The sequence below is a fragment of the Impatiens glandulifera genome, chromosome 6, assembly GCF_907164915.1.
Source record: "Impatiens glandulifera chromosome 6, dImpGla2.1, whole genome shotgun sequence".
In the NCBI taxonomy this organism is placed as follows: Eukaryota; Viridiplantae; Streptophyta; class Magnoliopsida; order Ericales; family Balsaminaceae; genus Impatiens; species Impatiens glandulifera.
The window spans coordinates 31,628,919-31,646,261 of NC_061867.1; the positions used below are offsets into that span (position 1 = coordinate 31,628,919).

A 17,343-nucleotide genomic window follows, 5' to 3' on the forward strand; every position below is an offset into this window, starting at 1 on the left:
TCTATCAATTTTGACTTATTAAAGTAAAACTGGTCAAAATGAACTTTTATTATGGCATCTTTCAAATTTAGTAATTGATATTGTAGTCTTTATTATTAGTTTTTTATTTCGTTTATCTCATATGTGATTTTTTTGTGGTGATTTTTTTTTTATGTTTTTTAACTAAGTGTTTAATTACACAAGCTGCATAATTTATCATTGAATTGAAAAAAAATAAGTTTATTTGATAATTATTTACATTTAGCTCAAATTAAATTAGTTAATATACATGTTTTACTCTTACTTAATATCATCTATAAAAACATTATATTAGCCAAATGTAAGATTGAATACCTTGATATACTATAAATTAATATCAAATGAATATAAGATCTAGACAAATAACTAAAAAATAATGAAAAGAAATCAATTTAAATATAAAAAAAAATTCATTGACATGCTTAATTAATCAATTTTTCTAAAATTATGTTTGTATTTAGTTTTATTGAATGAGAATTTTTGGTGTATATTATTGAATATCTAAAATATTGTTGAACCAGCTAGATATGGTTTTAAATTTTATTTTATAATATTTGAATGTTATTTTTTATTAATGACTTTATAATAGTATATTTGTAAGCTTAATTAGTTTTTAAAACTATTTTCTTTGATAAATTAAAAATAAAATTACTAATATCCCATGAATAACAAGTAGGTGAAACCTATCGATAACAGTTAGAATGACTAAATAATTTATTAAAATACTCATTTTAAAAATTATTATTTTGTAAATACTAATTTTAACAAACCTATCCAAAGTTTTATAAAGCATATCCATCCATCATTCTTACGTTTACTATGTTAGATTAGAATAATACTTTCTGCCCCGCACCGTTCAACTTATGGATAACATTAAAATTGATTATTTTAACTATTTTACTTATTTATTCTATTCGAAGTCAATACTATAAGAACGAATTTAAGTTATTAATAAACGAAACAATAAAATTAATAGAGTCAGACAAAAAATTATTCAAATAATCAAATAGTTCACTAATTCAATGTCTATTATTAATAGGCTATGTTTGGTTGACGGTACAAGTAGGTACAATATTGTTGGGATAGTATAAACTATACCAATAGTGTTTTAATACGGTATTTTTTATATTTTTACTATTGGTATAAATTTATACCCCTATATAATTTGTAACTCATATTTGGTATAAAATAGTAACTAGTCCCTTTAGGTAAACACTATTTTTATTTAATTTAATTTTTAATTTCTCATTATACTCTTTATTAATACTATATTATTATATAATATATATATAATATATTTTATTTAATTTTAATAATAATATTATTATTATATATAATCATTTTTAATATTGCTATTTTTTAAATAATTCAATTTTTAATTAAAAAATATTTATTTATTTTTATAACGATAATTTTATTAATTATTATTTTATATATTTACTTATATTATAAATAATATTTTTATTTTATTACAATTATTAATAATATTTAAATTAAATAAACATAATAATTTATCATTTATATTATAATTAATTTTTTTATATGTTAATTAAATTTATATCAATTATTAAATAATAGTACAATAATTTATAATAATAATAAATATTATTTATAAATATAAATAAATATAAAATAATAATAATGATAATTAACATTTTAAATTAATATTTATATAACTTATATTACATTTTTATACTATATATCAAACACAAAATTATAAACATATACAACTTATACCATTTCTTATAATTCATGCCAAATATCAATAACCTATATAATTTATATTACCTATATTTTTTATACTTCGTTACAATTTATACCTCTATACAACTTATACCTTATATAATTTGTACCACTAACCAAACGCTACCTTAATATATTAATTAATATTAGAAATAATTATTTATTTTTTTTATAAATATTCTATCTTAATTTTATATGTTTGTTGAGTAAGAAAATTAATTTTAAATTGTTATTATATTGACATTTTTATACATAATTTTATTTAATTAGTTAGAGATAATAAAATTAATTAAATAATTTCATTTGATAAGAATAAAGTAGAGATGATATTTATGTCACTGTAACGAATATTAATAAACATAACTAAATATATTATATTTATTTATTTTTTATATTTTAAAATAATTTATAGTAATTGGGCGAGTTTGTGCGGGAAATGCATTTATCATCACCGTTTCATTTTTATTTTAGAGATTTTTTTAATATCATCCACACCCTGTTTGGTTTCGAAGAATCCTCACGGGCCATCGTTTATAAAATATTTAAAAAAATTATAAACGAATCTTTTAAATATAATATATATTGTAATATATTAAAATTTTATATAATTATAAAGAATAAACTGATAACTTTTATAAAATATAATTAAAAAATAAATTTTCAAAAAATGTAATAAATAAAAAAATATATTTGAAATTTTATATATTTAATTGTGTTTATAGTGTTAGGAACATAATCGGAGTGAGGACACATATACCATTAGGGATGGCAATAGGACGGTTCGGGACGGGGAATGCATTACCATTCCTGCCGGTTTTAATTTTGAGGATTATTTTAATATCATCCCATCCCGTTCGTTTTTTTTTTGTTACGGGAAATCTCGCGGAGCACTGTTAATAAATATTTTTTAAATAAATAAAAATTATACAATAAAATTATATAAACAAATTTTTTAATATAATATATATTATAATATATTAAAATTTTATAATATTATAAAGAAAAACTCTACTACTCTTATCAAATATAGTGAATAAATAAATATATTGATGAATAAATAAATAAATTGACGATTTAATATATTTAATTATGTTTATGGTGTTCGGGGTAGAATCGGGGTGAAATCGGAGCGGGGGACACACATATCATCCCCGTCCCATCCCCGGTTTCGGAAAAAAAACCGTCCTAAACAAGACAATTCGGTTCGTTTTTTGCGGGGCGGTTTCAAATTGCCATCCTTATATACCATTCCACTTTATTCCGGTTCGGCTTCGGAAAAAAACCGCCCAAACGGGACAATTCAGTAAGTTACAACGGAACGATTTCAAATGGTCGACATGTCAACAAATTATATTATAAAATCAAATTTAAATTTATCTAAAATCCAATACCATCCACTATTAAAGTTTAACACCCAAAAAATCAAAAAGTGAAAGAAAAAAAGACAAAAGAAAAAGCCAAAATAAATATAATGTATTTATTGGCAGAAGACTTGGGAAGTTGATCGAGTCTATGTAACGTCTGTATCGGATCCGATTTTCCCACCATCTCTCTTCTCCCCCTTCCTTTATCTAGGGTTCTTTGCTTCAGCTTACATTGTCCGTATTATCTGCACAATTTATTCTTCTCTCTCTCTCTCTACTGGTGCCGATTCTCCAGCTTTCCTCAGTGTTCATGGCGGACAAGTTCCCGATCACCACTTTAGCCCCATCATCTCTAGCTGCAACTGCTGATGAATCCTTCGACGAAGACGCATGCAGTATCTGTCTTGAGTCTTTCGTATCCCATGATCCTGCAACTGTATGTTGTCTACTTCCCTTGAGGATTGATAATCTGAATATATATGACTACAATGCTCTATGAATTTGTAGCATTGAAGAAGTTTAGTATAATTCAGTTTAATCCTCTGACCTAAGCTCAATAACGACGTTCGGGATATCAAATTGTGCATCTTAGTGTTTTTTTCTTCTCGTCAACTAATGAAGACTCATCGGTCCTTTTCTTGATATTTTGAGCTTGATTTTAAGGTTCTAAATATAGCAAATACTGTTATTTGCTGAAGCCGTCAAATGATGTATTGCTCTTCACATCCTTGTCAGCTTCAAACCATGTGGTTCACTCAAGTTACAATTGTTTTTTCACTATTTGAATTACAAAAAAACAAATTTCCATTCACAATCTTACCTATTGCTGAAAATCAGTTTTTGTTAAATTATTGTTCCTTTTACTTAATAAACTGCTGTTAAATTGTTCTGATTTCCTTCTTGTGTCTGTTTTGGTGATGTCTAATTATACTTTCACTATATGTGATCATTGAAATAGAGTTTTTCCGCAGGTCACCGCATGCAAACATGAATACCATCTCCAGTGTATTCTTGATTGGTATGTACACACAAAATGTTTTGTTCATTTGCATCATGAGAAAATAAAGCTTATCAGATCCAATTAACATTCATGCATATATGTTATTAATTTGTGGGTTTCCCATTTGATTGATGATTTTTTTGTTTTTTTCCAGGTCACAAAGAAGCAAAGAATGTCCTATATGCTGTCAAGACCTTGTGTTAAAGGACCCTGGCTGGTGAGATTTCTTTCATGGAAAGAAATGATAAATACAAAGGCTAGTTTTGGGATCTATGGCTGATCAGCATATGATGGATATATATTTTCAAAACAATTTTCACTAACCCTGAACTCCATTTTGCCCGTTTTATGGAACTACTTTATATTAGTCGGATTTTGTGTCTCTTCAATCTCATACTAATCACTATCTACCACAAACATCTGTACAAAAACCTCCTGATTAGGATTTTTCTTACTACAAGTTTATGAAAATATTTTTCATGCTACAACCAAATTTCAATTTCTTATCATTAGAACTTCCTTGACCAAATAGGTCCTAACTTGTAAAGTTTAGGCATGTAAGTGTCAACTGCTTTGTCATAGAATCTGATGCTATATTCTCCTTTCTTTGTGTGGTGCTGTTAGCCAAGAGCTTTTAATTGCAGTAGAAAATGAGAGGCATTTGAGGAAAAAGAACAGTACCAGACTAGTCCTGGAGGATTATGAAATTGACCATGTTAGTATCCTACAGCCTAAAGATTGAAGTTACGCTTGGAATTTGATATGTTTCCCTTCTGATTGTTCAATGTCTCCAGGGAACCTCTTTTGCAGATGACACTGATTTTGATGAACAGGTTATCCAGCATTTCATGGCTGCTGCAAGAAGAACTCGGTATTCTAACAGAAGGGGGAGGCAGAGATCTTCTGGTGTTGGTCCTTCACAGGTTTCTTCTGATCATTTTGCCAGTCTTTTTGATCAACGGCATATACATGCAAGTGGGCAGGACTATCAGGACTCCGGTATACATATATTGGGGCCTCGAGGGGTGAATCCTGTAATTTGTGATGAACCAACTGCTAGAAATTATCAAGGTCTCGTTAGTGCAGTACCTCACCCTATGAACAGAGAAGATAGCAACATAAGTCCCAGGTACTTCAAGAATAGTTTGTTGCATTTATCTTCCTGCCCAAACAATGATTCCTTGTAAACGCGTAGACTGGGTTTGAGATCATAAATGTGTGTTGTTTGGGAACTAATAACTATTTGACATTTTGGAATTCTGAGTATTAAAAGATAACTGAGTTGTTGTGGCTAGAGAAACTAAGGTTAAAATCATGTCAGGTGGTTGTTTTCTGGATTTTCTTCCCTTCAAATAATCTGATTTTTGGAAAAAGAAACCTTTGGGTTTTTGATATTATAAAAAATAAAGGATATTTTAGTGTTTTTGTTGATAAGTTGGATTGGTAAAGGTATTAATGATGGGATAATTTAGTTTACCTCCCACTTTGGGCTATTGTACACATGAACCCAAAGCAACAGTTGCTGATACATCTATCAGTTAGAAGGGCCTTTGTTTAATTCTTATGTTCAGACTTTAAATATCTAGCAGAATTTCAAGGAGATAAGCTCATTTGTACTCTTCATCTTTAAAACTTCGTTTCCACCATTTTTTACACAAAACTTATTCCATCTTTGCCAAGTTTTACCTTACCCTTGCACAATTCATATTTTCATCCATTTTTTTTGCGTGGATAGTTTAGCTCGTAGTGTAAATGATACTATTTTTTTTGTTTTTATCTTCCTTTCCTCTTTCTTCTTACTTCTCCTTTCCTTATTTTGTCCAGTCTCTGACTAACTCTATCCTCTATTAGAAACAGATAAGTTAACAGTGTATTGATGAGCAACTTGACAATGTTTAGTGTATAAAAGGATGAAAAACGCAAAAACCCCAAAAGTTAAAGGGAAAAACTAGGTTTATCTCCTATTTTCAATGTCATCTATATAATGAATGAAACAGACATTATATAATTTGAAATGTTCATCAACTTTTCTGTCATATTATTTACTATACTTTTGTCAGTGATTCTATACAAGGTATTTTACTAGAATCATACAACAAATTCTCATGTTTTAGTTGAAATATAACGTCGGATTTCATTTTTAGAGGTATCGGAGGCTTGCCGCAACCTAATGTTTCTGATAACTTCAACTCATCTGAGGTGCATGCTATTTCGGAGTCTATCAAATCAAGATTTTCCGCTGCTTCAGCCAAGTAAGTAGTTTTGGCCACATTCGTCATTTTCTTTAATTCATCCATCCACTTTAATGTCTATTTTTTTTTTGGTTTGCAACAGATACAAAGAGTCGATTTCAAAAGGTACACGTGGCTTAAAGGAGAAGATTCTTGCTCATAATATATCAGTTAAGGAACTGGGTAGAGGTGTTCAGCGTGAGGTGAATGCTGGTATTTCTGGTGTTGCAAGGATGATTGAGCGGCTTGATCTTAAAAGAACTGGAAATGGAAATGATTTCTCTTCTTCATCTACAACTTTCAAAGATAGAAGAAGTTCAAATATTTCCCATGATGCGGCTAGAAGGACACCTGAGAGGCCATCAATGGTTCATTGTTTCAGTGGAAACACGAAGAAATCCCAAAATGATTCAACGTCAGTTTAAATAATTCCTTTTCTCCTCGATTCAGCCTTCTTGCAGCATCAGCAACATCTAAGGTATTTGCGGGATAATTAAACCATCTGCTATGATAAAACTTTAGCTCAGACTAATTCATGAAAGTCTCTCCCATTTACAGGGCGGAAGAGAGAAAGATGAACCTGCATCTTTTAAGATATCGAAGGCGACGGGGATGATATGATGATTGAGCAGCGGTCTGTCTTTTTTCTGTTTTCATTAAAAATTGGCTTGTTTTATCGGTTACTGCTTTCTATAGATTTTACTCAAATATTTTAGCATAAAACGTCATGAAGAAATTACTTATGATAATAATATGAATATTTCCTGCTTTAGAATGTTTGGTGAAGGAGGGAGTGAGAATTTAGAAAGTTAGAAAAATGTGATCAAATTTGGATTTAGTAGTATCTTTGATAGTTACTATTTCTTTTTTAAATGTTGTTACAATTTATATTTGTGCCCTATAAAATATAATTTGTTTATTATTTTTTTCTCAATAAGAGAACCTTATTTTGGTTATTGGGTCTTGTTAGCTTGGCCAAGCAGTCCTATATAGTTTTCTTGAAGGCTTGCTAGCTTGGATATCTTTGATCCGATGGCTGTAGTTGTAAGCATTCTAGTTCTTTGCAAAATTCTGCTGACCCCAAAGTGGTTGATGACTCAATAGATCTTTTAGTACGAGATTGTTTGTCCGAGCTATTGACTTATGTAAAGAAAACCTTAAAAAAAATGAGTAGCAATAACATCTGCACTCCATGGATGAATATCTTCTTGAATATTTGATCAAGACGAAGTCTTCCAATGTTATGGTTTCCGGTTAGACTCGCCAATCAAATAGTACATTCGTGTGATTATTGAAGAACTATTCTTCCTTCTTTTTGATCCACTCTCGGGTTTGGTCTCATTTAAGATATTATTTTTCATCTCAATTTTTATTTTCATCATAACAATACAAGATTGTTGAGATTGTTCAATGCCAAAATCATCTTAGTTAACTTATTACCTTATGTTTGACTTAAGGTGCCTAACATCTTTTTATGTGATATTGTGTCTAGAACTACATAATCTACTTTGTCCAATTCTTTTATCAAGAACCATTATGTCTTTCTGATTCACTCTCTGGGATTTTTGTCTCAATTTAAGATAGTAATCTCCATCTCAACTTTTATGTTTCATTCCTGTATGAGATTGTCAAGTGCAAAAATCGTCATTTGTTTGAGGTAACTTATTACCTCATGTTTGACTTTAACGTCCTTAACTTTTATTTTCCGTGATCTATCTCCATTTTTACATTCATCCATCCAATGTAAAAATAGTTATCGGTCTGCACTACATATTTCATTAATACAGCGATTTCTCAATTTCATTTCAAATATTGATTTGATTTACACTCTAAATTCATTTTCATGTCATTCATATACTAAGGCAATCTCCCCAAGTCCATAGGCTCACTAGCTTACCTAAGAGCTTGACTCTTGATCCAGAGAGAATATCATCCTTAGGATAACATTGAAACCACCGTACTCACTGTTGAACCAAACTTGGTAAAAGACAAAAATCAAGACAACTTTGGTTATTGATTTGAATATCTCATTGGCAGGGATGGACCAGATTTTAAACTGGGGTGGGCTTGAAAAAAATTTAGGGTAGACTTAAAATAATAACGAGAAAATTTAAAAAAAAACAAGTATATAAAAGTAAAATTTTACCATTATTTTAATAATTAGATAAAAAAATAACGAATTATATTAATTTTTTTTAAGAGATTAAGGGTAATGTCATATTTCTACCGTAATTTTTTTTTCTTTTTTTTCGGCCCCTACATAGATTCGTCCCTGCTCATTGGTAAAAAGATTTCACAGTATTGACCTATTTGCTGTCAACCGGAAAATGACCGATCATGTCTTCTTCAGTTGTGCTAAAATGGGGAACCGATCGGATACACTACGTGGATAATCTGCGACTGACAGACATTGCTTAATATCAATCGTTTTTTTCTATGTCTTCGAGCAACTTTAATAATAATGTTTCATGTTTGAAGAATGAAAGTGGTGAAATTACTCATGAACCCTATTGAGAAGAGATTATTTAATTTTATAAAGATCTTAGTTCCAAAAAAAGCATTCCAGCAATGCATATTTTGTATTGGTGAAGATATAATTGATAGAAAAATTAATGGGGAAATTCGAAAAGTCTTTGGTCCCGACAAATTTGACGTTATGTCCTTTTTAAAGAAAAATGGAAACAAGTAAGAAAGAGGAATTCGTTCGTAATTATAAATTTTAAAAAAATAAAAATGGAATGTCTTAGATTCTCTACTGATTCAAATGGACTTGAAAATTATTTTACTATGTTAATTGAGAATGTATTCGTGAATTTCTTAATATTATTGGCTTTCTTTCTAGGTTTATTAACTGAATTATTCAATGACACATTTAAGAACTTTATTATTTAAGAACTTTATTGTTAGTGTGAATGGCACAATGTAAAGTTTTCAAAGGGAATGAAGTGTGAAGCAAGGGATCATATCTCTCATTGTCTCTTTCTTTTTATTATGGAAGTTTTAGTTGTATCGTCTTAAAATTGTTAGAATCTTGACGAAGATGTTCAGATTACGCCTTTCAGAATATTATGGTAATCCGGTTTATGGAATGGTTTAAGAAGTTTTCTTATAATAGGGAATTCAAATTGGACATGGGGAGGATAATATTTGAAGTTTTTCAAATTTCCTCTAAAGATTTCCATTACCATAAGGTTTGTTTTTTAGTTAGCGGATTGAGATGTTGAATTTGACATTGTAGCTAGATGAGTTGACAGAATTCTAAAGAATGAAACTAGAGTTTTCATTATGTTTTTGAGTGAGAAAACAATTTCTCAGTAACCTAAGTTGATCCGAAAGAGGTTGCTATGGGTTATTTATTTATATTCTTCTTGTACATTTGTTATACCTTGTTGATATCTAGTGAAGGTGTTACTCGTCTTAGACTCTTAGTAGTGGATGTAGGCCATTTTAGGTTGAACCATTATAAAATCTTGTGTCTTTTTATTTATTCTTTGAATACTTCTCTTCTACCTACTTGAGTGTTTCCATTTCATTGTTTCTTGTTTGCGGATGATGTGTGAATTGTTTTAACTTTGACTAAGTGTTTGTGAACTAAATTTGTGCTAAGTACTTTAGTAAATCTTCAAAAAGTTATTAGATAAAAAAGTGTTGAGGTTTTCTTGTGGAAATACTCAAATTTGTGCTACATACTTTAGTATATCTTAAAAAAAAAGTGATTGAGGTTTTCTTGTGGAAAGATTGGAACTCACAATTTTATTTTAGTTTTGATTTTGTCACGTTGAAACTTTGGTAAATATAGAGGATCAAGATGAGGACTACAACTATGGGTGAGCATAATTTGGGTTTATCCAAACCCAACTCTAACCCAAACCCAAAATATTAATTTGGGTTGGGTTGGGTTGGGTTGAGTTTAATTTGGGTTGGGTTAGAGTTACCTAAATTATATAAATTTAATTTAATTATCTATTATTAATTCAATATAAACTAATCATATTCCAATTTTAAGTCGAACATGTTTTTGACATTTTTAACACGTTTTTCACACGTTTAACACGTTTTTAACATTTTTAACACGTTTTCACACTTATAACACGTTTTTTACACTTATAACACGTTTTTTTTACACATTTAACACATTTTCATGTTTTTGGCACGTTTAACACGTTTTTGACATATTTAACACATTTTTACACTAATAACACGTTTTCACACGTTTAACACATTTTCACGTTTTTATCACGTTTAACACGTTTTTGACGTGTTTAATACGTTTAACACGTTTTTGACAAGTTTAACACGTTTTTCACATTTTTGGCATGTTTAACACGTTATTGACATATAACATGTTAACACGTTGTTGATAAGTTTAACACAATTTTCACATTTTTGTCACGTTTAACACGATTTTGACATTTTAATATGTTTAACACATTTTTGATATGTTTAACACGTTTTTCACACGTTTAACACATTTTTTACATGTTTAACATGTTTTTCAAGTTTTTGGCATGTTTAACACGTTTTAACATATTTGACACGTTTTTCACACGTTAACACGTTTTCACATTTTTGGCACGTTTAACACGTTTTTCACATTTTTGGCACGTTTAACACGTTTTTGACATGTTGAACACAGTTAACACGTTTTTGGCTTATTTAACACATTTTTAGTACATTTAACATGTTTTGGTACGTTTAACACATTTTCACATTTTGGCACATTTTCCCACGTTTTTGGCACGTCTAACACATTTTTGCACATTTAACATATTTTTGACATGTTTAACATGTTTTTTGCACGTTAACACGTTTTGACAAGTTTTAACACGTTTTTGACATGTTTAATATATTTTTTTTGCATGTTTAACATATTTTTATTTATTTTTGGCACGTGTTAGGATCTAGGGTCGCGGCTGGGGGACCGGGGTTGGGCCGATTATCGCGTCTCACTCAAAGGGTGGTGATTAATCCGGTTAGAGATTAACACCAGGGTTTCAATACTACACAAACTGTCATAAACCCTTGAACCAGGTTCAAGCGCGAAAGTGATTTGTTTCAGGTTGAAGCAGCGCACTCACGAGATAGGCAGAACCGGTTTTGGATAAGATAGGTTTGGAGATTGCTGGGTCGGTTTTGTAACTTAGTAAGTCGGTTTAGATAGTGTTGAATCAGTTATAGCGGTATAAGTAGGTTAGAACAGATCGGTTAGAATATAGAACCGACAAAGTAAATAACAAGACAGGTTTTTATGGATGTTCGGAGATAAGACTCCTACGTCACCCCTTCCTCTCGAAACCGCGAGAAGGATATTCACTAAGGAATACACAAACACAATCCGATCGAGACTTATTTCCTGCTCGATAACACCCGTACAATTTTAACCGAAATTGTAAATACACACTTGATCTCTTGATCTTAGAGAGATGAAACACAGTTTTTGACTTAGGTTGTAGAAGATTCTCAAAACTTGTGACCCGCATTTATTCCTCTTCAGCTCCTCCTTTTATAGGTGAAATGTGCCAACGGTCACATTTCATTTCCTTGAATTTGATTGGTTGAGCAGAGGTTCAGTGATTCAGACCTGGCGGTCAACTTTTTAGACCTGGCGGTCAACTTTTCAGACCTGGCGGTCTAGTCTTCCAGTGTGTAGGTCAAACCGGCTAGGTTTGTCTTTTACTTAATATTGCAACTGTCGGTTGGACAGTTGCCTGTACCTGGAAGATTGCCTTTCTAATTTATCCTGGAGTGGAAAGATCTTGTAGGACGATCTTCTGCAACCTGCAGACTGTCCTCAGACTTGTATGAATATGGCAATAGTAAAGTCTGTCCTTTTGATGTTATCTTCTGCAGATACCCAAAGTATCTGTTTGCACTGATTTGTAAGTTAACTTAGTTTGATATTCTTGACTTCTTTCTCTAAGTAGTCTTCTCATCGGTTTTCCGGTTGGATACTGTATTTCGGTTTAGGATGTCTACCGGTTGTTCATGGCTTCAGGTTAACCGGATAACTTCCGGTTTTGGATACATCCTTTGCTTTTTCTTCTGGCCGGTTTGATATTCAACCTGATAACTTCAGGTTTGTTCATTTGCTTCTTCTGGCCGGTTTGATATTCAACATGATAACTTCAGGTTTGTTCATTTGCTTCTTCTGGCCGGTTTGATATTCAACCTGATAACTTTAGGTTTGTTCATTTGCTTCTTCTGGCCGATTTGATATTCAACCTGATAATTTCAGGTTTGTTCATTTGCTTCTTCTGGCCGGTTTGATATTCAACCTGATAACTTCAGGTTTGTTCATTTGCTTCTTCTGACCGGTTTGATATTCAACCTAATAACTTCAGGTTTGTTCATTTGCTTCTTCTGGTCGGTTTGATATTCTGACCGGTTAGATTTCTTGACCGTTCTTTCGGTTTACAACTCAATCGGTCTTGAACTTGAACTTGTCCGGATTTCTGCACATAAGTTGAAACTGTCCGGATTTCTGCACATAGGTTGAACCTGTCCGGATTTCTGCACATAGGTTGAGCCTGTCCAGATTTCTGCACATAGGTTGAGCCTGTCCGGATTTCTGCACATAGGTTGAGCCTGTCCGGATTTTTGCACATAGGTTGAACCTGTCCGGATTTTGAACCTTTTGACCGAACCGGTTGACCGAACGCTTTGACCGAGCCGGTATACATTGTCGAGCCGATCTTGTCTATAAGTAAATTTCGGATTTTGCTCAGCTTCCCTGAAATAGCAAAACTTTAAATATTATTTGCTGTCGGTGAGATTTGATCCCTGGTCACCTGTGTGACAGACATGGGTGTTTACCACTACGCTACACCACCTTCTTGTTATATTTAAACCAATTAGTATACTTGATATGACTTAACGGTTTATTTTCTAACAACACGTTTAACACGTTTTTCATATTTTGGCACATTAAATGTGTGAAAAACGTATTAAACGTGTCAAATATATGAGAAACATGTTAAAATGTGCCAAAATGTGGAAAACGTGGAAAACATGTGAAACATGTCAAAACGTGTTAAACGTACCAAAAACGTGAAAAATATGTGAAAATGTGTTAAACATGTTAAAAACGTGTTAAACGTGTCAAGAACGTGTTAAACGTGCCAAAAACGTATCAAAATGGGTTATATGTGTCATAATCGTGAAAAATGTGTCAAATGTGTTAAACGTGTTAAACATGCCAAAAATATGAAAAATGTGTTCAACGTGTTAAAGATGTGTTAATGTGCCAAAAACGTGTTAAATATGTCAAAATGTGTGAAAAACGTATTAAACGTGTTGAAAAACGTGTTAAACGTGTAAAAAACATATTAAACGTGCCAAAAATGTGAAAAACATGTCAAAATGTGTTAAATGTGTCATAGTCGTGAAAAACGTGTCAAACATGTCAAAAACATATTAAACGTGTTAAAAACGAGTTAAACATGTCAAAAATATGAAAAACGTGTTCAATGTGTCAAAAATGTGTTAAACGTGCCAAAAATGCATTCAACGTGTCAAGAACGTGTTAAACGTGTGAGAAACGCATTAAACGTGAAAAACGTGTTAAATGTGCCAAAAATGTGAAAATGTGAAAAACGTGTTAAATAGTCAAAAACGTGTTAAACAGTCAAAAACGTGTTAAACGGATAAAAATATGTTAAATAAGTCAAATACATGTTAAATGAAAAAATAAAAAAATAATTTGGGTTACCCAACCCATATCCAACCCTTATTAGTAAATAATATGGGTTGGATTACGAGTTGGGTAAATTTAATTTGAGTTGAATATGGGTTAGGTAATACGGGTTGGGTTTACCCATTTGCTAACCCCTAACTACAACAAGGAGTTAAGTTTTATTGGGAGTAAATAGAATGTAAATCAAGTACACTGAAGAGAGGAAACTTGATATCTAGAGAAAGCTCCTTCTATAATCATTTTGAGCTCAAGTAGAGCTTGGACTACATGATAGTGAGGGAGGTGTTAAGGAAACATCAAATGCAGCTCTAGGAAAAACTTAAGTATTTTTATGTGACCAAGTTTTTGGTGAAGAGGCTACATTGTAATAGAATTATGTATAAATCTTGAACATAAAAGGATAAAAAATTATATTGAGATGAGAAGTGAAGAATCAAAAGAATGATATAAAACCCTAACTGCTAGAGTGAATACAACGAGGATGAGAGAGAACATCTAACAAGAATTTTTAACTAAATTATTTCATAACTATTCTTAACAACCAATATTATATTTATACTACTCTATCAATAACTGCCACTTCCACCATAGTGTAATAACCATAATATTCTTTCCCCCTGTATCATTACCCTCTCCATCATTTTGTTTGTCCGCGAATGATAATAGTCGAAGGTTCCGTTGAAACTCTAAAACATCTGGTGGCTCTTCGATCCATATGAATAGCCGAAATTGTTTCTTTAGGCTATCGGGTGGTCCTCAAACCATAGGAAGTATTTGCAACTCATCAACGACTTATGACCAAAAGTTCTTCGAATATAATTTTTATCATTTAGTTGTTCTTCAAACCACAAAAAGTATCCAAAATTTTGTCTTAAATCATTAAATGATTGAAACAGAGGATCGTTGGCCAAGATTCGGTCTTCGAGACTCTCAAATGATCAATTGTCAAAGAAAATTGAGCTATGTCTCGGTCAACTTGATCACAATCGTATGTATCAATGTATGCCCTTAACATTGTTCTCTAATTGCATAATCACTTTTTGCATTGTGGTCAACATTTCTTCCATTTGGTCGAGTCGCTTATCATTTCGATCCAATTTTTTTATCATTTTCTAGAGCTTTAAACACAACTCTTTTAGCTCGTTTTTCATTTCGAGTTCCACCATTTCTAACAAATTTTGCTTGGCAAACTTGTCTTTCAAAAAAGACATTCTCTCAACAAGAGCACATATCTGTTTCTGTTTCAAATAGCTTAAGTCTGTCTCTTCCCTAGCAACAATAATTCTTTCTACTACTGCCACTTTCAGTCATGGTAGAATTTTCAATAGCAGTGCAACAGATTCACAACAGAAGCACACATATTCGATGCCTATAACATTTCCAGCCGAACCAATTCCAACTTTATCTGACTTTCACGCAATAATCAGAAATCTCAAAGTTCAGGCAACAAATTCTCAAAATAATATTGTGTTGTAACTTTGCCCTTAACAGCCTTAATAGTCGTAGATACACAATAGAAACACAACAATATAATCACATAACACACAAATGGTACCCTATCTAACAACAATTTATATGCTCATATTTTGTTCTGAAATCAATCATTACTTTCGACAAAGTTAATTACAAACCTGGTGACATTAACTTCACAATGAATCAATTCTTACGGATGAAGATTTCTAGCCTTTATGATCGACAGAAAGGCACGTCGTTGATATTTCGATTGGTACTAGATTTCTACAACGAACTCAGGCCAGTCCGAAGCTGATTGAGCTTCAGAATAGTTAGAACCAGTTTGAAGAAGGTAAGTTCAACCGCTTGGTTAGTTCTTCGCGATCGCCGCAATATCGTCAAATAATCGTAACGCCGCGATTAATAAGATAAAATTTTTCTTCAAAGACAAAATTTTTCTCAAAATTTTCCAAATTTTTTCTAAAACTTTTTCTAAGTCTTTTTCAAAACCGGCCAAACAAACTTTTAAAACAACCGGCCTACTTCTTACTTCTTACATGATTTTGAATATTTTAAATAAAATAATCAAAAAGGGAGAAATTGTTAGATAAATTAGACCGGTTAAAAATAAAACTTAACAAAACAAATTTTCTGTGCAGGAACGGTCAAGAACCAGGAACGGTCAAGAATGTGACCGGTCAAGAATCCAACCGACCAAAGAATCTAACCGGTTAGAAGAAGAAGCAAAGGATGTATCCAAAATCGGAAATTATCCGGTTAACCTGAAGCTATGAACAACCGGTAGACATCCTAAACCGAAATGTAGTATCCAACCGGAAAACCGATGAAGAGACTACTTAGAGAAAGAAGTCAGGATTATCAAACTAAGTACAATCTACAAATTGGTGAAAACAGACACTTCAGGTATATGCAGAAGATGACATCAAAGGATCAGACTGTGACATTGCCATATCCATACAAGTCTGATGATACTCTGAAGGCTGCAGAAGATTGCCTGAAGAAACAGTTACCATTTTGGTACAAGTCAAAGGTGCAGTCTTCCAGATACAGGCAACCGGCCAACCGACAGTTGCCATATTAAGTAAAAGACAAATGAAGTCGGTCTGCTCCATGCCTTGGAAGCTTAAACCGCAATTAATGTCTCCGCTCAACCAATCAGATTCATGGATTACCCTGAAGGTATCCGTTGAAGAAATGTGATCGTTGGCACATTTCACCTATAAAAGGAGCTAAAGAGGAGTAAATGAAGTTCACCTGTTCTACCAGCTACAAGTTCTAAGAGTTAATAATTACAAGTTTATCTCTCTACAAGATTCAAAGTTTAAGTGTGCATTTGAAGTGAGATTACAATTTCGGTGAGAATTGTACGAGTGTTTATCGAGCAACAAATAAGTCTCGATCGTGTATTGTGTTTGTGTATTCCTTAATGAATATCCTTCTCGCGGTTTCGAGAAGAAGGGGTGACGTAGGAGTTTTATCTCCGAACATCCATAAAAACCTATGTCTTGTTCTTACTTTCTGCCGGTTCTACATTCTAACCGACTTAATATCCTAACCGACTCATACTAACTGACTTACATCGTTCTAACCGATTCACTAAACCTTAAACCGACCTCCTAATTTCCAAACCGATATTATCCAGATTCTATCTTTATTCATCTTGTGTGTGTGTTGCTTCAACCTGAAACAAACCACTTCCGCACTTGAACTCGGTTTAAGGGTTTGTGACAGTTTGTGTAGTATTGAAACCCGGTGTTAATCTCTAACCGGATTAAATACCAACCGTTGAGTGTTGTCAGAAAGTGTTAACCGGCCAAACCC

At 31.9% G+C, this 17,343-nt stretch overlaps 1 protein-coding gene across 1 annotated transcript; it reads left to right on the top strand.

Annotated features, from left to right (window-relative positions):
* Positions 1-3,273: 3,273 nt before the first annotated feature.
* Positions 3,274-7,258, top strand: LOC124941754 (E3 ubiquitin-protein ligase RHF1A-like). The gene is made up of 8 exons (XM_047482107.1): positions 3,274-3,561; positions 4,097-4,143; positions 4,280-4,342; positions 4,750-4,840; positions 4,920-5,254; positions 6,270-6,377; positions 6,460-6,834; positions 6,915-7,258. Exons 1-7 carry the CDS (start codon positions 3,436-3,438, stop codon positions 6,779-6,781), a joined length of 1,092 nt encoding a protein of 363 aa, XP_047338063.1. The 5' UTR covers positions 3,274-3,435; the 3' UTR covers positions 6,782-6,834; positions 6,915-7,258.
* The last annotated feature ends 10,085 nt before the right edge of the window (positions 7,259-17,343 follow it).

Excerpts from the sequence above, each read along its gene's own strand:
- LOC124941754 (XM_047482107.1), top strand. The coding sequence starts at position 3,436 with ATGGCGGACAAGTTCCCGATCACCACTTTAGCCCCATCATCTCTAGCT. Across the intron at positions 4,144-4,279 it reads CTCCAGTGTATTCTTGATTG|GTCACAAAGAAGCAAAGAAT; the intron begins GTATGTACACAC and ends GTTTTTTTCCAG. Across the intron at positions 6,378-6,459 it reads TTTTCCGCTGCTTCAGCCAA|ATACAAAGAGTCGATTTCAA; the intron begins GTAAGTAGTTTT and ends GGTTTGCAACAG.